We start from the raw sequence: 25,139 nt of genomic DNA on the forward strand, positions 1-25,139 counted from the left end.
CTTTGTTGAAGAAATCTTTCCCAAATATGGTCCAGATTAAAATAGTTCATGTGTGAACAATAATAAATTCACTTACATAAAATCTAATCAATAGGCCATTCAATAAGATTCAAAAGTATATATAAAAAGAATCAATAAATAGATACAACAATGAGTGAGTGAGTGAGTGAGTGAGTGAGTGAGCAAAGCAGGGTCTGGGATGTTTACAACTTTGGTGAAAGAGTATGGTGAGGGCAAACTGGGATTCAAACCAACAATGATAGGTTTCTCACATGCCCAAGGGACATAACTCTGCACAGCAAACTGCGGTGCCTTCAAACTGTGGTTCGTGGGTGGTCAGGCTCAATTACTTTGTCAATTGCATGTCATCGTCAATCACTAGATTGTCTGGTCCAAATGTAATTAATACAGAACCAGCATCATACAGCTGGTGGCAATAAACAACAAACAAACAAAACAATAAATAGATACTACAAAAAACAAAAACAGGTTTTGTTTACAGGTATGCTTAATGCAAGATTTCACTAGTCATGTAAGTTTCTATCTCTTGAACGATGGAATGTCAAACTACCCTACAAACTACAGACCGTTAAGAGCTTTGCAATCTTGCTTAGGAGTTTAATCTAAAATAAAACCCATCATTATCATGCTGAGGATATCTTTGAGTGTTTAGAGGCCTTTCCCTGCTGCACTGAACATGCTGCCTGCTGCACCTGGAACTTGGAATCAGCCGTCCCCGACAAGGTGCATCCATGTACCAGACTACCGGGGTAGTCACTTCTAGCCATAGTGGTAAAGTGGATGTAGACACTGTTGGTGTGAATTCTACAGAGTATTCTCAGGCTAGATACAAACTGGATCAAGGTGCATCCATGTACCACCAGACTACCGGGGTAGTCACTTCTAGCCATAGTGGTAAAGTGGATGTAGACACTGTTGGTGTAAATTCTAGAGAGTATTCCCAGGCAAGATACACACTGGATCAAGGTGCATCCATGTACCAGACTACCGGGGTAGTCACTTCTAGCCATAGTGGTAAAGTGAATGTAGACACTGTTGGTGTGAATTCTACAGAGTATTCCCAGGCTAGATACACACTGGATCAAGGTGCATCCATATACCAGACTCGTCACTTCTAGCCATAGTGGTAAAGTGGATGTAGACACTGTTGGTGTGAATTCTACAGAGTATTCCCAGGCTAGATACACACTGGATCAAGGTGCATCAACATACCACAGACTAGTCACTTCTAGCCATAGTGTAGCCTTGCTCCAAGGCTGTACTGAATGATAAGTCCATGGATATATAGCAATTCTATCTTTATAATAGGCAAGTCCAGATAACCGGACAGTACATCTAAGGATGCGGATCTTTTGTTGGGACAACTGGTTCTTTTTGTTTATATAAACTAGAAATTATGATTGAAGCTGATAATTACTGCATTAGAGACTTGTGCAAGTCTAGCCATAATGGTAAAGTGGATGTAGACACTGTTGGTGTGAATCATACAGAGGGTATTCCCAGACAAGTGGTACAGAAGATCAAGGAGGGTCTGCTGACCACACAGTGAGCTGGGATCAAATTTGGAAGTAGCCAAATGGTAATGAGCAAGGTGCCCTCTCTAATCTGCTGCATCATATAACCTGGGGCCTGGATTATCAATCAGCATGATGTACACTTTGAAGTGCTTCAAACAAACAAACAGGAGTTTCAACGCAGGTACAAAAGTAGTAGGGAATACCTCCCTGATATCGCCTGTCAAAGATGACTTATCAGTCTCCAATTACATTCTCACTTTCCACAGGGGCCCCAGCCTCTAACAGATGCTATGGGTGTTATTCTCATTTGGGGCTCAGGGTAAACACTACTGGTGCCAAAACCTGGATACTACTGGTGGGATGTGTGATATGGTATTGGTTTTAGGTGCAGGCTGAGCACATAGAACTTGAAACTGACACCAGACAGTACACACAGTGGGTAGCCGAGGGATGAACATAGGCTATCTAGATATGGATAACATGCCCCCTTCCACTACCCTGGTTCCCCCTTCCCTTGGTAATACACTGTCTCACTCCCATCCCTAACTCCAGTAATATACATGTATCAGGGATAACATGCCCCCTTCCACTACCCTGGTCCCCCCTCCCCTCGGTAATACACTGTCTCACTCCCATCCCTAACTCCAGTAATATACATGTATCAGGGATAACATGCCCCCTTCCACTACCCTGGTCCCCCTCCCCTTGGTAATACACTATCTCACTCCCATCCCTAACTCCAGTAATATACATGTATCAGGGATAACATGCCCCCTTCCACTACCCTGGTCCCCCCTCCCCTCGGTAATACACTGTCTCACTCCCATCCCTAACTCCAGTAATATACATGTATCAGGGATAACATGCCCCCTTCCACTACCCTGGTCCCCCCTCCCCCCCCTCGGTAATACACTGTCTCACTCCCATCCCTAACTCCAGTAACATACATGTATCAGGGATAACATGCCCCCTTCCACTACCCTGGTCCCCCCTCCCCTCCCTCGGTAATACACTGTCTCACTCCCATCCCTAACTCCAGTAACATACATGTATCAGGGATAACATGCCCCCTTCCACTACCCTGGTCCCCCCTTCCCTCGGTAATACACTGTCTCACTCCCATCCCTAACTCCAGTAATATACATGTATCAGGGATAACATGCCCCCTTCCACTACCCTGGTCCCCCCTCCCCCCCCCTCGGTAATACACTGTCTCACTCCCATCCCTAACTCCAGTAATATACATGTATCAGGGATAACATGCCCCCTTCCACTACCCTGGTCCCCCCTTCCACTGCCCTGTTCCCCCCCCCCCCCTCCCTCCCCAACCTACCCCTCCCCTTGCTAATACCCCATCTCACTCCCATCCCTAACAGTTATCTATCAGGGATAACATGCCCAGTTCTAGTTATCAGTCACTGGATAAGATGCTTCCGTGAACTGCCTTCCACCTTGGTCATCCACTGTCTCACTCCACTCCCTCACTCAAGTTATGTCCGGTCGCCGTTGTACAAAACAGCCTTAGGGCTACAACTATCGAAAGTTTGTGTTACGGTATGGGGGTTATGATCACATTAGCGCTAAGATTGTTTTGTACAATGGCGCCATGGGATAACATGCCTCAACAGTGTGTTAAACCTAACTATTCTAATCAGAATGCAGAAAGATACCCAGTACCCAAAACGGCTGTCGAGTCCATATTCCTCTCCCTGAAAACCGAAACCTGTTCATGTTGTAGTTCTGTTTCGCCTGATGATGAGTGCATGCTGGATAATGCTGTGCATCATGGAATATTAGAGTAATGTACGAACGTCACCGTGTTTGCTCGATTTTTAACATAGCACACTGGAATGCAACAGTATGACAGTTCCGATCCACTTAATTTGTAAAACACCGTGAGAAAAACATACAACGCGAACTGCCATGTTGAATTTTATTACAGTTTGGCATCCAGCATCTGTCGTATACGTAAGCCTTCAAGAAACCGGTTCAGCGCATTGCACAATACGGCCTGCACGGGATGGACTCATCTTAGTGTACCTTTCTGTTTTCTGATTTGACTAGGGCACGTTTCTGTATTCAGAAACGTACCTGGGGTACAAATCTGTAGTACCTGTGCCGACAATGACCCCTTCAGCCCTAATAGAATATGGGAAGCGAGAAGAGGAGATTTGCAAGTACTCATTGTCTGGTGCCACTCCCCATCTGATTACTTCTTGCCACACACTGCCTCACCTCCGCCCCGACACACAGTCCTCTGCCAGTATCTCCACCACTTCCTTTCCACACAGGTGTCAGTGATGATCACATGAAGGTGTTCATCTACTGTGGATCCCCTATTCTTGAACATGCAGTCAGTAAGTCACACTGTTAGTGCAGCCTCGCAGGCTGTGGCCTCATCGCATCTTTTTTCACTTAAGATAATGCTACTCTTTCAATTCCCTGCCTGATCATATTCTGTTGATGCTGATCTTACTAATTTGTTTCATACTATATGCGATAAAACAAGATGATTAAGATGATTATTAAATCATTATTACAAATTCATATACCGAATTATATAATCCATATACCTTAGGCTGACAGTTAGTCATAAATATAGTCTGTCTTACAGACCCTGATACATTTATATCAACTACAGCCCATGCAAGTCTATAATGTTTGGCAAGTCTAGATTACTGCAGTATCAGAAAATGAAGAGAATCACTGGGCTCCCTTTTTTATTAGATTTTTATTAAGATAACTGAACAACTGTTTTTTTCTGTACGATATGTTCATTTCAGAGACTATATGTTAGTCTAGTCATAAATAAATCATTTAAATTTATATATCTACAAAATAAATTTGAAAAGCCCAGAACAATCTTTAATTTTAGAGCTGAGGCAATCTAGACTTGCCAAATCATTCTAGGCTTGGGTTGAACTCTAGTTTTAATTCTCTTGGTCTGAAAGACAGGCTAACAACACCTGACTTTGCCTACATCTCAAACATGGCAGGGAACTACACACATGCCCCTACCCCTCCCCGGGGCTGTCAGTGATGACCACACCTGACTCTGGCCTACATCTCACACATGGCAGGGAACTACCCACATGCCCCTACCCCTCCCCGGAGCTGTCAGTGATGACCACACCTGACCCTGGCCTACATCTCACACATGGCAGGGAACTACCCACATGCCCCTACCCCTTCCCGGGGGTGTCAGTGATGACCACACCTGACTCTGGCCTACATCTCACACATGGGAGGGAACTACGCACAGACACCCAACATGCCCCTACCCCTCCCCCGGGGCTGTCAGTGATGGGTACAGCTAACTCTGGCCTACATCTCACACATGGCAAGGAACTACGCACAGACACCCAGCATGCCCCTACCCTTCCCCCGGGGCTGTCAGTGATGACCACACCTGACTCTGGCCCACATCTCACACATGGCAGGGAACTACGCACAGACACCCAACATGCCCCTACCCCTCCCCCGGGGCTGTCAGTGATGACCACACCTGACTCTGGCCCACATCTCACACATGGCAGGGAACTACCCACAGATACCCAGCATGCCCCTACCCCTCCCCCGGGGCTGTCAGTGATGACCACACCTGACTCTGGCCCACATCTCACACATGGCAGGGAACTACGCACAGACACCCAACATGCCCCTACCCCTCCCCCGGGGCTGTCAGTGATGACCACACCTGACTCTGGCCTACATCTCACACATGGCAGGGAACTACCCACAGATACCCAGCATGCCCCTACCCCTCCCCCGGGGCTGTCAGTGATGACCACACCTGACTCTGGCCCACATCTCACACATGGCAGGGAACTACGCACAGACACCCAACATGCCCCTACCCCTCCCCCGGGGCTGTCAGTGATGACCACACCTGACTCTGGCCTACATCTCACACATGGCAGGGAACTACCCACAGATACCCAGCATGCCCCTACCCCTCCCCGGGCTGTCAGTGATGGGTACAGCTAACCTACACAATGGAAGAGACTCCTTGTCCTGGCCTAAATCTCACACATGGCAGAGCACACCGACACCCAGCTTGCCCCATCTTTCCCTCCCTGGGAAGCAACTGCTGAGGCTCCAGTGATTCATCACCTGCTTCTATCAGGGGTGTCATCTTCTTCATCAATAAATATCACCACAAAAAGTCCAAGCTTATACACATGTCTGAAAGTTCTGTGTCCAACTCCTAAAATATCTTCCGATAGACTTGGTGGAATCAAAAAGCTGACTTGGGATAATGGTAAATAATACTTGTGAGGCAAGGATGTGATAAACAATATTTGCCCACATGCTGAAGGGAAACAGACCCTTTCAGAAGTGTGAGGTTGTGTGTCTATGTGTTTGATGTTAGACACTGCACTCAGCAATATTCAATCTATATGACAACAGCTTGTAAATAATCCAGTCTGGACCAGACAATCCAGTAATTATTTCTATAATGACCAACGATCCACATGGCTGGGGTACATTGACACGCACGCCATCAACCAAGTCACTGAGCCTGACCACTCAATCCATTGTACCCCTGAATATATGGGGAAGAATAGGTCTTCAGCAACCCATGCTTGTCATAAGAGGTGTCCATGCTAGGTGTAAGAGGCGACTAACGGGATCGGGTAGTCAGGCTCGCTGACTTGGTTGATGCATGTCATTGTAATCCAATTACAAAGATTGATGCTTATGATGTTAATCACTGGATTGTTTGGTCCAGACTGGATTATTTCCAGACTTCCTTCATATAGCTGCCATGCTGCTGAGGGTGGCGTTTAACATCTCAATCCATTAAGTTTACTCCTACAAACATCATAGGTCGCTAGGGCCAATTCTAACAGGCAATCCCCACCCTACCCAATTTCGTCCCCTCTCAGAGACCCATTCTTGTGAGGTTGGAGGTTTTAAATGTTATCCAGTCATGTTGTTTGAAGTCGTAAATGTAATGACCCGGATAACATTAGTAGAAATAACTGGTTTTCAAGGGCTGCAATAACTACAGCCATCAATTCAAAACGAGTCTTTGTGCATGGTACGTAATGTAAGTTTTCAGCAATTATACTGAATGTTTTTGGTGATAATCACCTTTGGCAAAAACAAACATCACAGAAAACATCACAAACATAACAAAGGCCATTGTATCGCATTTCAGAAACATGAAAATACTGATTACTTACTCCCACACTGCACAACCACACTAGAATCCCCCATCTGCCTGATGGGCATATAAATACACAATCACATCCAGAGCCCCATTCCACAAAGCGAACATAGCGCTAAGACGATCGTAACTCCCATACTTTAACATAGGCTTACGATCATCGTAGCGCTAAGATCGCTTTGAGGAACAGGGTCCTGGGCCCCATTCCACAAAGTGAACGTAGCGCTAAGACGATCGTAACTCCAATACTTTAACATAGACTTACGTCAGTCGTAGCGCTAAGATGGCTTTGTGGAACGGGCAGCTGGAACCTATTACCTACTACAGCCCTGGCATCAGAAATATGAGTGAGTGAGCTTGGGTTGTACCATGACTATGGAATAATAATTTAAGTATAATAAAAGTGCATCTATAATGCACCAGATTCCATTCACCGAGTGGTTGCTCATAGCGCTACACTATTATTACACCAGTCAATGGATCAGTGAGCACTTGATTTTCATTCTCAGCTCCCTGGGGAGTATACAACCCAAGCTGCCTGTGAGGTGCTAGAAGGTTATCAGCCACTTTACCATCTCATCCTACCAGGTACCCACTCATTGCCGGGTGAACAGAGGCACATTTCGACCGTCATAAAGCTGAAATATTGCAATGTGCAGCATTAAACAACAAACCAAAAAAGTATTACTAAGTTATTAAATCCCTCTTTTCTATTGGCTGACAGTAGTCAGTTGCCATGTGATATGATCATTATATCCTTGCAATACGTAAAAGATACAAAGATGAAACTTAAACACAGTGTGTAACACTGTATAAATAATTGCCCATATAAACTGACAATCCAGTGAATCATGTATTTGGTTACAAAGGTTCAACAGCTCATAACGATGTTGCAAAATGTCAGCTAGAATAATCAGTATACAAAACTATTCCTCATTTTATTTTCCCATCCTAATTCTAATACCTGTAAGAAACTGAAGTTTCAAATGAATAGATAAGACTTTCTATTAGGATAATATTGTAACCTAAACCAGTTTTAATGTATTTACACTCAAACTCAGTATGATAATCTTCCTAATCAGCATAATCTTTTAACAAGTTTACAACAGAGCATCAACATGTCGCTGCTGTCAGTCTCCATGCGTTCCACCCCATACAGATAGGAAGTGAACGTGTTTAACAAAGACACAATAGAATTACTTGAGTGTAAATGTCATAAAAACCATGTCGCATTAAGCCATAATTTGCAAACCATAAAACCTACGCAGATCAATGATCTCCAGCTGAACTGCAAAGCGCAATGATAATAATGGCTACAGTCTCTCAAACAGCACCCACCAACATGTAACTGTAGAGTGAACCACACAAACTAGAGGATATCGTTCTGCTATTCATGTTCCGTGTACAATTGAGACCGTCAAGAAATTGGGAGCCAGGAGCTACTGCTGCACACAAAAATCAATATTGTACAAAGTTTGGCAACCCTGGTGTACCCAGCGAGTAGCAAATATACTAGCCGGCCTGTCGCTGCACACTCCTCCCCATTAGCTATGCAGCAGGGAGCAGGATGGGGAAACTGCCGTCTATGTTATACAGGGGGATCCTGTCTACTTTAGGAACAAGGAGGGTGGTTGGGATATTGCAGTGTTAAAGGGACACCGGGCTTGGACGAAATAGGCCGTCCTGGCAGATTTAATTCAAGTTAAGACAGACTTTGTTTGCTGTAAACTGAAATTTTATTTCATGAATCTGGCAATTGAATATTACCCAAATTAAAACAGACAATGTCTCCGGTTTGACACTAGTTACTAATTACACTGTCTGGGCCTTGTCTGAAATTGGGCACCAGTCATGGAGCATTGTCCCTCTTTATCATGATATTATCAATACAAAAACTGTGAAAATAGCTGATACCAGCATTTATATAATTATTACCGATGACTCTAGATTAACATCATGAACATATAGTACCTGAAATAAGGTTTTGTTATATTTGAAGTTAAATAAAACTCATTCTTTGACTGAACTCACGAGTATTAAAGGAAATCTTGTCTCTTAATTTCCTGGAGATGAAAATGGGATGACTATAGGGTGCTAGTGCTGAGATGCTGATGGTCATGGAATGGCTGTTAATGTATTGTTAACTATATGCTCTTGGGTCTGTTAACAGATTAGCGAGGACTTATAAAGCCAAAACGTGACTTAACTGGTTTTCAATTTCAGTTTTAGACATTCTGACTTCTTGACAATGGTTTTCCTGGAAATATTAATCAATTTCAGTAATTTTCTGAGAAAGATTCAACAACATCATTTGCTATTCACAAATTCAGAATAGGATTACATCATTAATTTACTTTAACATGACTTGGTGAATTGTTTCATCGAAACATCAAACATAGCTTGGATGTTCTACAGTCTCTCTAAACATTCTGGAATGAATGATTATTTTCAAAAGCTCCATTCAAGCGACTTTTCACTCAGAAAATTTGATGAGATCAATGTGGTTTCTAACTTTACATTACATACTCTCTTATCAAGAATCTTCCCCAAGTCGACTAACGAGAGGCAGCTAAAAGTAATGGACCATGCAGCTGTTCAATTCTTATCATTAATATTTGGGTAATACTGTCACCCAGTTTGATAAAAATGATGTTTAAGAACATTTTTGATTTCTTTTATATTATTACAGATAACATATTTTCCTGTAAAAAGCAGCAATAACTGCCTTCATCAGTAAACATGTTTTTGTGCGATTCTTTAATAGAATCAACATACAAGGTACTCAGAGAGTGTAAATTTCTACTTGAATTCAGATAATATGTTAACAAGAATGCCTGAAAACATACTCTGACTGAAAAGCATGATCTTTGATGGACTGTATACAGTGTAACCAATTTATAGTTATGATGTATTTAAGTTCAGATGCATAATACTGTTCAAATATGTACATGTGAAGAGTGTTGACAAGATGAAAACTGTTCTAAAGATGAATTCTTCAACATGTTTACAGTTGCTAGAATAATTCTTTCCAGAAAAAACTGGCAGGGATTAATGTTGCAACAAAGTGTGAACAAGTAGAACATGAAACCCACTGGAGCATGGTAGGACATCCACATCAATGAATGAACATGTGCAACTTTGTGTCTAATTCTGTTTAGCCTTTCCTTAACATATGAATCAACAGTCACTCTACTGAATAAATATCAATAGACAAGACTTTAGATGGTCACTTTTGATAGATATGAGAACTAGGAGTGTGTATATTGTACATACTTATATATACTGATATAAGTTGGTCCTCTCTACTATAAACTACATATGCGGTGCGACAAATAAATTAAAATAACATAAACCAAAAATAATTATTACATAACTATCAAATAATAATTTATATCATGTAATAGAAGTGTCAGGATTAGTGTTGATGAATACAAATCGCCTACTTTATAATTGTATTGACTAATAGTCTGCTTAAAAAATCAGACTGATGTTCTTCCACATGCCTCAAAGACATGTTAGTTTACACGAATAAATTATTCAATGAGCACAAAATACTACTCCCTTTAAAAAATCTCAACCTGACATATTGTGAATTTTATCCATGTAGAAAACACACTTTTCATTTTATTAAAACTTCAAACAGGTCAAACAGGTAATGTCTCTTTTGGATAGAAAAATACCTAACTCAAACATGCCAAAGTTAAAGTAAACACGGTGTTCTCCTTTTTCTAGCTTGCACTTAGCATTGTGAATCCTCTAATCAATATCAGCTACAGGGGACCACACAGACAATAGAATCTTCACAAACAATAGTTCCTCTCTTCTTTCAGAGTCCTAGTGATTCATTCAATTATTCAGCATGTCAGTTATCAGCGGGTTTGGTTGTTTTGCATCGTTGAAGAAATTATTAAAATTGAATATGTTGTAATGAGATCAAAACTCTAATTATTATCATGCACCTGACAAATTTTGAATATGTTCTTAATATATTACATGTTTGACTTATTCAGAAATAAAATAAAACATATTACTTCTGAAAATGTTAATGTATACAAACTGTGAACGATGTTGCTGATTAGCGTAGCTCCATTCATCTCGATCGTGTGGTTACGATGATCGATACACGTAAAAAATATGATCATGTTCACACATGGCATACGATATCATAGATTAACAGTACAATGTGGAAAATTCATTAAATATTTTCGACATCAGAGAAAATAATAATCTGTGGAACAAAGCAAGACCTTTAACACAGAAAAATAATAATCCGTAGTAATTATATGCATGAATTATGTGGTCAAATACTTCGGTTCATAGCACCATAGGGCATCAAATTGACGCTTCATAATCCGACACACAAACTATCAGATTGAACTTTTACTCACTTCTAATATGAACATAATAAAATAAAACGGCACGCGGCAGTTCATCTGCTTACCTGACCGCGGTAGATAAATCCATATTTATCGGCAACGGACTTGGCCTTCCTCTCTCCCCCTATGACATGTACAGCCCACTTATCAGTGTAATGTTGACCAAAAGCCACCTCCAGGAATATCAACCCGAGAAGCGACACCCGTATAATGTGACCGTATCCATTCATTGTGTTGACCTCTCCTTCCAACTCACGCGAGGTAGCCAATACCCCCTGTTTCTTGGATTTCTCTAAGAATGGTCTGTGATGGCACCGTCGTATTCGGTTATTCCAAAAGGGTTACCAGTAGGATTTCCTCATCTATCCATAATAATACACTTCAGGAATAATATCCGTTGCAATTCAACCATTCTCCATGTTGCGGTTCGTCATTGACACGGTGTATGTTCACATAACATGAATAATCCACAGGGCTTCTGTGAGTGTACCGAACCCACAACGCCGGCCGAACTGACAAGTAAGGCTGTGTGAGGCGAGAGCCAGAGTTGACAATATATACTGCTCGCCAGATGGCGCTTGAACGCGGAAGTAAACCCCCTTGCGCATGCGTTGTTCTTTCGCAGAGAGTGCTGAATTCTCTATGACTGTTAATACGAGAGGAAGGAAGCGTGTGTTCAAATGTATCGCGTGGTGCAAGGAGGTGTACGCTACACACAGTGCATACGTGATAGGCCTGTCATTTCTTTATTAACATCTCCACTGCAAATCAAAGCCCCAACACACGAATCGAAGAGTCCACATAAAACTATATGAGAACCTTTTTCAATGTCATTTTTCACATCCTTGGGGGGAAAAGTGTTTTATTTGACTAGACGATTTCCTAACAGTGTGGTGTCTCTTTCACTATCGTTTTCATCTGATCTGATTATTTGCATAGCATGTTCCATTATGACAATTAAAAATAGTATACAATTATCACAACTCAGGGAGTATGTATACTAAAGGTGTTAAAGAACACCCGATTATTTCATATTACTAAAGTTAATTTGTCGTGAGAGATTCACTACAATTTAGTGAGTATGTAAGGTTTTACGTCGGTTTTAGCAATATTCCAGCAATATCACGGCGGGGGACACCACAAATTGGCTTCACACATTGTACACATGTGGGGAATCGAACCCGGGTCTTCAGTGTGACGAGCGAACGCTTTAACCACTGGACTACACCACCGCCCCACAACATCTTAGTAGTAGATTAATTACACTCCCTGGTCAACCATAGCATTCAATAAAAAAGATAACTCCGCTCGATTATCCAGGGTCATTTATCCATTCCACGAAGACGTGATACTGTTATGAATATCAACTTCTTTATCTTTCGTAACGATGTTTCAGGGCTGCTTCTCGCCACTTCATCAGGTGAATACTGAGTAGGTGTATTGAGTTAATATACGTATAAACTGATATGTTTACACGAGGTAGGATTAATGTCAAACGACAGCAATATAACAAGGAAGACAACAGGACAACGTCGTTATAAACAATAAAGAAGTTGTTAGGGAAGGGAATTTCAGGATGTCAACTTCAGTCTTATAAGGAACACAACATTGTGTAGCATATGCTTACTCGTTCATGAAGAAGTACGTATAGTACTATATATGTTCCACAACGTTGTTTGCCTCATAATAAAGAAGTTGGCATTCTTAAAATATCTGCCTTATATGTTTCACTTCTCAATCCCTTTTAAAGACTTTAAAAGAAGTTGTTACATGTCTTCATGTTCTTCTAACTTCTAAATGCCTACCAAAGACTTTATTTCATTTCCAGTGTATATAATTCATACAGAATAGAATGGAGATGTATACTATTCAATATAGCAGTTAAACAACACCCGATTCTTTCATATGACTTAAGTTAATGTATCATGCTATGACTTGCTACACTGTATAACTAAGGTGTTCTAAGGTATGCATACATCTGTATGACTCTTGTTCATTGTGGCAAGTATAGGATTGGCTGATTGTTGATTGCTAATTATTGATGTGAGGACCAGTTGGTGTAACGACCCGTGATTCATGCTTCCATTGTCCTAATCCAGACAGCCTCCTGTTCTCAGCAATAACTTGCCCACCCATCAAGCTATGTGGTAGGAAAAGGGCTATGGTTGATTTGTTAGTTTGTGGGTTTATTGGATCCATTAGGTATTTCACGCATGACTGGCGTCAGACAAAGGCCATGTCTCTGAAGCAACGGGCCGTGAATCTGCTTCTTGATCAGCCCAGTTACGTCATACATTCGTTAGCAATCATGTCTAATTACTGCCGGGGTAATTAGATCAATACCCACACAAAGAGCGACCTGATGCCACAGTAGTGGCAACCAGTACCACATGTATCAGACATCGATATATGAACGTGCTAAATCTTCAAACCAGGAAGCCCTCACAAATCCTCAACAAAATAAGATTAAAAGTAGCTGACTAAAATGTTCGAGTACAATAAATTTATACTACTTGTCTTTTAGGCGAAGGCATTTTGAAGTGATACACATAAGGAGGACAATTTATGGATGTCAACTTCTTTATTATGAGGAACACAACGTTTCGGAGCATATGCGTGCTCCAGTCATCCTTCACCTGGTGGAGGAGTAATCATATATTCCGAAACGTTGTGTTCTTCATGATAAAGATGTTGACATCCATAAATTCTCGCTCTTAGTTGTCTTTCATTTATTCTCAAAGATGGTAATATATTTCTCTTCAGGTCTTTGAATGGCATTTAAGTTGATACGCATAAGGAAGAGAATTTATGGATCTAAGTTTCTTTATTATGAGGAACACAGCGCGAAAGAGTAAGTATATGCTCCGAAACGTTGTGCTCCTAATAATGAGGTTGACTCTCTTCCTTGTATTTCTCTTGTATGTTAGATGCAGTCAATGACTGTGGAATTTACATATAGAGATATTTCTTTTGCCAAAAGCCTAGGCAAGTCTAGATCAAACAAAACCAAGTCTGGTTTCCTTGAGCAGAAGAGAAGAGGAAAGGTTCTTTTGAAGGAAAAATATGTAATTATTTGAAAGAAATGTTTTCATTGTTTGTTTGTTGTGTAACGCCGCACTCATCAATATTCCAGCTATATGACGGCTATCTGTAAATAATCGAGTCTGGACCAGACAATCCACTGATTAATATCATGAGCATCGATCCACGCAATTGGGATACGCTGACATGCATCAACAAAGTCAGCGAGCCTTACCACCCGATCCCGTTAGTCGCCTTTTACGACAAGCATTGTCACCTTTTATGGCAAATTCTTCTCCGGAATCTTCACGGGTCATTGACTAGGTGTTAGTCTAATGAAGTATATATACAGTGCATTAAAAAATGACAAGGTGTATCATGGATTACAGCTTTATATTATACATGCACAAAGTTTCAGGTGTACTCCTACTTCTAGCTTCTACTGGATATTTATATGAAAACAATAATGTGATTAACAAGGCGTATTACAATATTAACACCTCACATTTATTCTGTGACAAAAGAATACATTGTGCCCATATCGTTCTCGTTTGCAACATTTTAAGGCTATTAAAATATAGAAGCACCGAGGAGAAAATATCACAATTGGGCTTTGTAATATTTAAGAAATAAATCGAGACTTCTTTTTGCATTAATTTTGCGGTTGTCATTAACATCGACAAATGTATTTATTCGGTCTGTAATAATTCGACGGATACGTGAAATGTCATGTCATTACACGTGTGAACGAAAATACAATTCGTACATAATCCATTACTTCCGCTTCATGGATATAGCGTATGTCACATGGATACGTAGCTGTGCAAAAGATAAAGTAAAACATCATCGACCCATGTAACCTCTACGAGACCGTAAATAATTAAAAGACAATAACTTTTGTACAGCTACGTATTCCTGTACGTATATATGCTACAGTCAATGTGTAAAATGACTGACTTTTTCACTTTGGCAATTTACAAAACGCCTAAATATTTTTGTTATTTTTCAAATTGACTGATACCATTTATTTTATTATGATAACGAAATCCATACATATTAATGTTTAATTTTTATCAGCCGGTGACTGAAAATGATAGGATTAAAAGAAAACGAAATTCAGTGTATAATATTTTTGTTCTAATCCAAGCATATTTGTCCACTTTGATGTTTTAAGCCCTTTTAAAGTTATTAATATTTTTTAGTCAATCTATGAAATAAATGGACAGATCTTTCAGTCAATGTGTAAAATTACTGAAATATTTAGGCATTGTATAAACTGCCTAAGGGAATCACATTTTACACATTGAGTGCAACATTTAGCTTTTACTTAGGACGACTCGAATGGCATAAGCTGTAACAGGTGACGTTATTATCCAGCAGCCTAATACTTCCCTGTAAGTTTGGGTTAATTACAATATATATAATCCCATATCTTCTGCTCTTAAATTACGTAAAACTATACGGCATATGTATTTATGTTTCATATAGGCAGTGTGTGTCCGTGCTAAACAAACAGATCAATAATCAGCAAAGTATGGTTTGTATACACCTGTAAGATGTTTCTATTTGGAAAGACATCTTTCCAAATCGCACAGTCCGTCCTTTTTAACACATACAGCGTTATATCTCTGCATTGAAACTATTCAACATGGAAAACGACAATTATTGGATCCAAATCATCTATTTCCAGCTGCTGTACATTTGACGCATATCTGCTCCCGCAAGGTGTCGTGCGGGAAATAGTATTATGCTCCACGAGAAGTGACGTCACTGTTGGACATGCGTTACACGTTAGGGTGAAAGGGAACCCGTTTGGAGTACCTGTTGAGATACAAGCTGGCGTCTAAAAAGTTATAGCTTCCTCGACTGAAGTCAATATTTAACAGGTATGTGTGTGAATTATAATTAGTCAGATTCTCGATGTCAGAATTGTGATATTTAACTCTGATTGCAACTTTGCAGTGAGAAAGTTTTAGAGCCCCCTGGGCAGTTTTGACAGCCAATCAAGGACCGTAACTCGTGTTGTTTGTTTACAAATTAATACCTTAAACTAATAGGCGATAATTTGTATATTGAATTGTGTTTATGGTCACCAATTTCAACACAAAACTAACCAAGGCTATTACACACCAACATGATTTGAGTGGATTGTATAATTTGTACTCAGGTGTAAAACGTAATGGTTTATGAGATCGGAGAGTGAAATAACTTTTAAAAAATACTTCAGGCGGTTAGACATTTCCATCGTCGACATGCTTGGCATTCCAGGAAGATTGTAATAGGTCAGTTAAGGTGACTAAAGGTTGTACGAGGTATATCTGTTGATATGGGTTTGAAAAGGAGATATGAATCATAAACGCATTAAGTCGCAATGAAGGAAGTAGAGCATATCAAAGCTACAGCTAGAAATATCTTAATCGTCTGTGTCAAATTAGTTAAATATTTGTGGCTCCTCAGGCAGAAGCAGAGACTTCACGGAATAGTTCAGGAAATGTTTTAAGATGTTCCTGTACATATTTTAAATTGAAGTTCAAATTGATTACAATTGCTATGTAATTTTAATTCTTGATCAAAAGCATTCTCACTTTTGACGTGTTGCGGAATGTTTTCCCAGTGCTGATGTCAAGTAGTGTAAACAAAAACATGTTTTGAGAATGTGAAAGTATTTAGTTGGCTTGTTGAAACACGTGCAGGGTACAATTCAATGTTTATTGCAAGGCTACATTGAATAAGAATTAGGCATTTAAGGAAATACTTATCACAAGGGGTAATGAAAAGATGTGTTGAAATAAGTTTTATATCATGGCAATAAATATTTATTCGAGGTCAACCTGTTAAACATTGTTGTACTTGAAAGACATTTTCTTTTTGTAACACTGGAAAACACACACCTTTGTTTACATTTGTGTAACAGTTTAAGATTTTGTAAAGATATAAACTATTTTTTCGAACTATATATGATGCTGCATGGTTGTTGACTGGAAGGTACTGACTTTTATCCCCTCATTCATGTCATATGATTATGAGAATAATGTGCTGAACTTGAATGCACAACCTTTATTATATATTTGTTATTAAGGTAATGCAAATGGCATGGATGCATATTGTTAATTTTTGTCATAATTGTTTGGGCGGCCATCAGTCGTGTGTTTGCTAGTCACCTCAAATGATAAACGAAGAGAGGATCTGTTAACATTGGTCTTCAGCAACCCATGCTTCTTGTATGAGGTGACAAACAAGACTGGGTTGTCAGACTTACTGACTTGGTTGATTCATGTCATTGTATCCCATTTGCGAAGATCGATGCTCATGATGTCAAGCACTGGATTGTCTTTTCCAGACGTGGTTATTTACAGCTGCCCGTCATATTGCTGGAATCCTGCTGAAATGAATAAAGTATGTGAGGCTTGATCAGTATTTTAATATGTTTTTTTTCTGTATTATTCGAGTAGATTCTTGTGCTATATCAGTTTTGAAAGGTTGTATCCTGTTGATCTTTGTGTATCAGTGTCTACCATCATATAAGAATGTGTAATGTATGTATCTCCTGACCAAATCATTAAGCATGTTAAGGTGTGTTATTATTAAAACCATTTTGACCACACTATTCAGAATACATGATTTATCATGATGATGCTGTAATGTTTTAGATATTATGCAATAAGAATCACATTATTTTGTCTTACATACACATGGTTCATGGCAGTGTTCACCATAGTATGTTCTAGTGAAGATAAAGAAGACATCTATTCTTGGTATGCGAGGGGACTGTCTAACCTGTTCAAATCAGCTCACCAAGACTCTGGTAGTCTTGTTTAGTGCTGTTTGCCTACTGAGGTTTGTTTGATTATTGTCAGGTATGTGCATTAAGACAAAGCTGTTTGGTGGTTAAGCAGCTTGGATGATGTAGAGGTCTAGACAGAAGACTTGATATAACACTCATCACTGTTGTGCATGTCCTGGGAACTCCGACCGCAAAGCAATGTCAGTGTAAGCAATGTATGAAAGACTAACATTAGTCTGTGTTGACGTATGGGAGTTACCACGCTCACAGCACTAAGAGACTGGCTCTGTGGTTTAGTGGATAGAGTGTCTGTGGTCTTTGGTTCAAACCCTAGGTGTGGCATACCAAATGTTAAACAATGGATGGTTCCTGTTGTTGCCCTGCCTGCGCTCGGCATTATGGGAGTAGAAGATCTGGTCGGCTTAGGGTCAGTGTACTGATTCTGAGTGGGGTATCCATGTTAAACTGTGGTATGGTTTCTCAGTGGGTGAGCTCTGTAACAAACAGCATTAGTTCTGACGAACACACAAAAACACATGTAATAATCTGGAACAGCATTGAATCCCCATTTCACCTCATCATAGCACAAAGATCACTTCGTGGAACAAGCCATGGAAGGGAAAGTGGAAGACTATCATGCTATACCATTACCTTTTTACATTAGTATTTTGTTATTGGTTTGTCGTTTGTAGCTGCACTCAGCAATATTCAAGCTATATGACAGCAGTCTTCAAGTCATCAAAGTCCAGACCAGACAATCCAGTGATTGACATCATGAGCTTTGAACCACTCAATTGAGATACAATGACATGCAATCAACCAAGTCACCGAATCTGACCACACGATTCATTTAGTTGCTTCTTACGTTTAACATTAGGTTGCTGGGGACTTATTCAAACTTGGAATTCCCATGGTGGGTCATTAGTAGTGGGTTGGGGGGTGGTCGGTAAGCCTAGTGGTTAAAGCGTTCACTCGTCATGACCATTTCTGGTGTTACCCACCGTGATATTCCTGGAATACTGCTAAATGTGCCATAAAACCATACTCACTCACTCACAACAATAGGGGTTAGAATAGGCCCTCAGCAACCCTTTCTTGCCATAAAATGGGCGACTATGCTTGTCGTAAGAAGCGACTAACGGGATCGGATGATCGGGTGAAGCCCATTTTTGGTGAACAACTAATGACATATCAGGAATTTCAAAAACTAGTAGACCAAATATGACATGTAACTTGCAATTGTTTAAATAGATGGAAATGCATGTACATAAGTCCCATATTTAATTTGTCAAAGTTTTTCAGAAAACTATTAGGGATCAGGTGGTCAGACTTGCTGACTTCATTGATGCATGTCCTCGTATCCCAATTGTATAGATCATGCTCATGATATCAATCACTGGATTGTCTGGTCCAAACTTGATTATTTACTAACCGTGTCATTTAGCTGGAATATTACTGAGTATGGTGTTAAACAACAAACAAATGAAAAAGAATTGTCCTTAAAATTTTTACTGGCTATGGATTATGGTGATGCTCTAATCTCATTAAAATCAGATCTTAGTACTCGCTACCGCTAAACAAAGATCTGAAGACATCCCATTACATGTCACGTCAGACTGACCTTTCGCGAACTTTGACCGATGAATGGAATGACTGACAAGAAGTCAACATTAGCCAATCAGAAGGCAGCTTTCTCGTGCTTTAACGGCACTAATTTCAAATTGAAAAAATTGAAACCTGAACAAAAGAACATTCTAGAATGGCTAATAGATGGTCTAGATTGTATGGATTCAGTCGTTTAGTATGGGCGGCCATTCAGTTAAAAAATACAAAGTTGAAAAACAAGACAAAAGTATGCAATAAAGGTCAAATAATACGAATAAAGAACTAAATGTTACTATAAAGGTCAAAATACAAAACAAACAGACGCCGGTTAAACAAATACAAATTGAAATAAAGGTTGAAAGTTTGCAATATTAATAGTCAAATGTTACGAAAAGACGTCCTAAGAAAAGAAAGAACAATGTGTTCGAAAGAACGTCAGTGAGCACAAAAGGACGTTGACAATAAAGAATGCCAGATGACGCTGCAATTTGTAAAACATTCCGAGTCTAATCGGCCTGTTCCGCTGTGTATACGATAACTTCATGCATGCCGAGGTGCACGATGTATTACGTTACACCTTGTACATTCACCATATATTCAATATACACTCATTTGACGCTAAACTAGGATTTATCTATAGTGATCCAATAGCTGTTCATGCTTGGTGCAACATGAGGGTGCTATGATGCCGAGTTTTGTTTCAGACGCACATTGTCATAACATCTGAAAAGTGAACGTTGTGCGAGAATTTGTTTTATTTAACAGCTTTTCGGAAATTGTGTGCCAACAAAATGCTGCCTTATATCAGAACATTAAAAATATGTAAATAGATTTGTATGCACATGTATAATGTTACACATTCATTAGGAAAAATAACTTGCCATAAATAAAGAAAATAGATTTTCCTCTATGCCGCCAGCGTTCATTTTCAAAACAGATTTATTTTGCTTGTTTACACTAAGACCGTTTATATTTGTGACAAAGACAAGTTGTAAGTTGATGCTGAAATGTACGTGTAATTCAGGGATGTATGTATCGCAGCTGTGTGTGAAATATTAGTGATGTCATAGGCGTCTCATAACCGGCATATGTGAAACGTGACTTTGTAAACACTATCCAATATGGCCGAAAGATCGCTTCGGCGTTCGTGTTTGCTTATGTTCTAAAACATTTTAAACAGTTCTAGGGTTCTATATAAGTGTGACGTCAGACGGTGAGTGCATGAGGAGTGACCGAATACATTGTGCATCTGAGCATGCATGTAGTTGTCGTATACACGGCGGAACAAGCCGATTAAACTCGGAATGTTTTACAAATTGCAGCGCCATCTGGCGTTCTTTATGGTCAACGTCCTTTCGTGCTCACTGACGTTCTTTATTGTCAACATCCTGTCATGCTCACTGACGTTCTTTCGAACACAGTTTTCTCTCTTTTATAACCGGCGTCTGTTTGTTTTGTATTTTGATCTATATTAGTAACATTTAGTTCATTTTTCGTAATATTTGACCTATGTTGTGTACTTCTGTCCTTTTTTTCCAACTTTGTATTTTTGGTCTGAATGCGAGATATGTCTTAAAAACAAACTTGATAGTTTGACCTGTTCTAAAGCACCACCATTCAGGCATCAACGATCACTGCTTAATTAAAAAATTGACAGAATAATAATTTTCTTATCCAGTATTTGGCATCTTTATTGACAGTGTTATATTGCCAATATATCACGATGATAAATGTGACCTTATTGAATGTGCATGAACGGAGTTACTTCCTTGATGGGCTGTGAGTGGCCAGTCAGCCACTGTTGTACTGGGTCCAGCTGGGCAAACTTACATAATCCACGGATGACCCCAGGACAAATACCAGGTATTGACAGGTAGAGGGATACAGTTGGTACAGGTAGGCCCGGGTGAGAAGACCAATGGGACAGGTGTGAAGAATTGATAGAAATCAAGGGTTAGATTTGTGTACCTGTTGCCTAACACAGTGGACAGTGGAAGGAATACAGTCCAACCTGGGTAAGATGTCTGGGGCAGTTTGTATATACAGTGAGACAGTTTGTGTGCTGGTTGTGGGTTGAACAGCATTGTGTTTCTGTTGCCTAACACAGTGGACAGTGGACAGTGGACAGTGGAAGGAATATGGTCCAACCTGGGTAAGATGTCTGGGGCATTGTATAGAAACATTGGTAAAAACAGTGACACTGTGTTGGTTGTGGTGTAGAGGATGTATTTGAAGATGGCAAAACTGGGTTGGTGGAGGCAACTCCTGGTCCAGAAGTGCCTTTTTGATGTCTTGTTGATTTCCAGCTCATATCTGATAAAAGAAATGGAGCTGGTGACATTACTTTTAAAACGAACCTATGGGTTTATACCCCTTAGTTGGAATATGCTATGTAAGCCGCGTATCGTCTGATCTCACAGACCCAAGAGAAAAAATGAAAAAGGAGTCCAACTCAAGTCTAGAATGATATGGCAAGTCTAGATTGCCTCAGCTCTGAAATGAAGGATTGTTCTGGGCTCCATTTGGTTTTTATATTTTGTTGTTGTAGATATCTGTTTTTAAATAAGATGACATTATCTCTGGGATAAAATGTCATTCTTGTGTTACTTGTATATATGAATTCAGAATGTCAAGTACTGTGAATTGAGAAATGCCAAATTTCATCAATAAGCCAACAACTGTATGGTTTGGAAAGCCGTAAGTGATTTTTCAAAGACTGAATATTCATGATATTGGGAAGGGCAATATCTGTCCTATAGTTTATTTTCATTCAGGCAAGTGCTTCCAATCCTGTGAAAATCTAAATCATCAGGAGAGACATAATGCGTGGGTGGGGGTGTAGACATGTGTAATTATTGTCCCAAGTCAGTGGACACTTGATGAAGCACAGTCTGTCCCACTTAAGAAAGATGAGTAAAGCAAGTGTGTAGCTAAAACATATTGACATGGTTGAGGTGTGCATTCGTTAATTACTGCCAAGTGGACAGGGGCCATGTACAGTTCAACCCAGGTGAGATGCCTGCTCTGACAGGTGTAATCAGGGACTGAACGGACTGCCGTTGAAGAGCTGTACCTGTTGTTTTGTTTGAGCTGGTCAGTGTACTTGAATGCAAGAGGCGCTAACATTGTGCGCCCGTGGCTGTCCTCTATGCTTGGATTGTCACCTCGATGATGGGAGGCTGACTTGGGATGTGACTGTCTGACAGGTATGTTTGCCCTTGGTCGAATCATGGTGTAAAATGGAGAAGATTTACAGTCATTTATGATATCTTACTCCAGGAATCCCTGGTGTCTTTGATTCTTAAAGAGTGACTAGGTTTGGGTCAAGTGTCAAGGTTGGTGCAAGTCATCCAAATCATATTTTGTTTGTCTGCTTAAGCAAACTTTACAATGTTACATTTACTTCACAGAATGTTTATGTCCACGAACAAAGTATTGTTGTGTTTTTTAGGAAGTGACCAGTTTCAAAATCTATCAGTGCCGTAAATGTTTACCCTAATTACACGCAAGCTTCCCACATCATAACGCCTAGCCAAGGCCAGATTGGACATGACAACCAGACTCGAAAAAAGCATAAGTATTTGGGAATAGTTGTGCAGGAGATTTTGGTGTTATGTAAAAGTTCATCATTTAAGGCTGATGCATCAATAGGCATACACTCGAACTCAATGTGTCGAACTCATGCGGACGTTTGGATAGTTTGTGTTATCCGTGTTTCGAGACAACCAACAAAATGATTTTAAGAAATGAAACATAGATTCAAGACGTAAGTAAATTTCAGTGCCCAGGCTTCTGGTAGTAAAAAAGTGGCAACTGAGGCATATCATCGATCTTACTGTTCCCAACTGATGTCATCATTGTTTAAGTCATATCTCGAATAATAGATTCACTAACATAAGCTTAAGCTGTTTTACTCATTTCTCAATTTTCATATGGAAGTCACGTGAGAACAATTAAGTTACTTGCTGCAGATGTGCATGCAGTAATCAGCCTGCACCATTGATGTAAAGTGTGCTTGTTAAAATTAGGCTTGATATAATAGTGGTTTCCTGCCTTTGATGTAGTTGCATCAATTGCAGTGATGTCAGTCAGTGGCGTGTGAAGTAAATTGAAAGTTGAAAGTTTGGCAGACATGAGTGTGGATGTTGCTTATTTTTCATTTTGAACTGTTCGAATCATCGGGTTGGTGGGGGGGTAATTTTATGATTAATTTTGCTACTTGGGACTTCAAAATGAATTCATGACAGCTGCGAACTCATCTGATACATTTTGACGGATCTAAGTATAAATAATGTTAAATATAGAAGAAATTTGCAGGGGCTGGAAGGTGAGTTTGAGACAGTTGGGAATTTGTCACATCGAGGTTGTCAGTATTGAAGTATTACCCATGTGTGAGGAAAATGTGTCTATGTAAATGAGCAAAGATCCTCTCTCTCATGGCATGTGGCATCCAGTTCTAAGAACTGCTCAAAAGCGCTTCATTTGAGTCTACACAAAAAAGAGACATTACACAGCAAGGAAAACACAAAGCCTCAATACTCAAAGATACACGTTCCTCAAAGCAGTTGTCCCACGAAGACAAGTGTAACACCCATACTACCCAGTCGTAGCGCTGTGATCGCTTTGCGGAACAGGGTCCAGACTTGTACTTTATTTATGTATCTGCTGCCATGACCTTGGGGGTGGGTAGGACAGGTGGTTAAGGTGTTAGCCTGTCACACAACAGACCTAGTTTAGATTCTACAATGTGTGAAGCATGTTTGGTGTCCCCTGCCAAAACATGGCTAGAGTACATGGGAAAACTCAGGGATACTTATTCATAGACCAACAATAGTTTTGCACTAACATCACTATGTGCAAGTGGGCCCAAAGCTATATAGAGTTACATGTTATTGCATCCTACATTACCAAGGACAGGTGATTTGTGTGGACATGTGTGTTGATTCTGTAGATGTTCTTGCAAGCAACAGTGACATGTGACAGTAATTGATAATATGTTTCATCTTTTATTTTGTCATCACAACTGTTGCAGGATAATTAAAGATAATGATGATTTAATTTGCATATTGTCATGGTGTCACATTTAAGGTGAGTTGGTTTATGGCATTACATCAAGACGATCAGATCAGCTGATAAACAGTTGTTGTGGTTCCAAAAACAAAAATAATCCGGATGAGATTTATTGTGAATTGTACATTTTTTGAAGCAATGAAAATGCTTCTTTGTCATATGTGAAAGGGTGTGGGAAACGTTATATTGTGATTTGCAGCACATCTCGAAGTAGGAAAGGATATATTTGTTACTGCATCTACTCAGCAAGTACATCTGATGTCTTTTACAGGTGGAATTGGGTCTGTAGGTGCCTTCCTTGAAGGTCTGTTGTGTCGTTGTTGGATGAGGGTCTGTGGGGTGGCCTCGTTGTTAATGTGTCACCTTGTGTTGAAGATTGGTGTTTGTTTCCTATGTGGAATCTGGTCTGTAGGTGCTTTGCTTGAAAGCCTCATGTGTCGTTGCTGGAATAGGTTCTGTCGGGTAGCCTATTGGTTGATGTGTCAACTCATTATGTTGAAGACTTGAGTTTGATTCCCTACATAGTCAAAATGTTTGAAGCCCCCACATGGTGCTACCAACTTATGAAATAG

At 40.0% G+C, this 25,139-nt stretch overlaps 2 protein-coding genes across 3 annotated transcripts in view; one reads left to right on the top strand and one right to left on the bottom strand.

The window, feature by feature from the left end:
• LOC139476196 (furin-like protease kpc-1) overlaps nucleotides 1–11,601 on the bottom strand; it is a 222,526-nt gene extending 210,925 nt beyond the window's left edge. For both annotated transcript variants that reach the window (XM_071259401.1, XM_071259392.1), the window contains exon 1: nucleotides 11,153–11,601. In XM_071259401.1, coding sequence (XP_071115502.1) covers nucleotides 11,153–11,317 — 165 coding nt within the window. In that variant the 5' untranslated portion in view covers nucleotides 11,318–11,601. The remainder of the gene's footprint in view (nucleotides 1–11,152) is intronic.
• A 4,283-nt stretch (nucleotides 11,602–15,884) lies between these two features.
• Nucleotides 15,885–25,139, top strand: part of LOC139476459 (ankycorbin-like) — a 91,911-nt gene continuing 82,656 nt past the window's right edge. The window contains exon 1 of the mRNA XM_071259412.1: nucleotides 15,885–15,994. The gene's annotated coding sequence lies outside the window, so the exon portion shown is untranslated. The remainder of the gene's footprint in view (nucleotides 15,995–25,139) is intronic.

The sequence above is a fragment of the Haliotis cracherodii genome, unplaced genomic scaffold (genome assembly GCF_022045235.1).
Source record: "Haliotis cracherodii isolate W230 unplaced genomic scaffold, xgHalCrac1.p SCAF_1, whole genome shotgun sequence".
Classification (NCBI taxonomy): Eukaryota; Metazoa; Mollusca; class Gastropoda; order Lepetellida; family Haliotidae; genus Haliotis; species Haliotis cracherodii.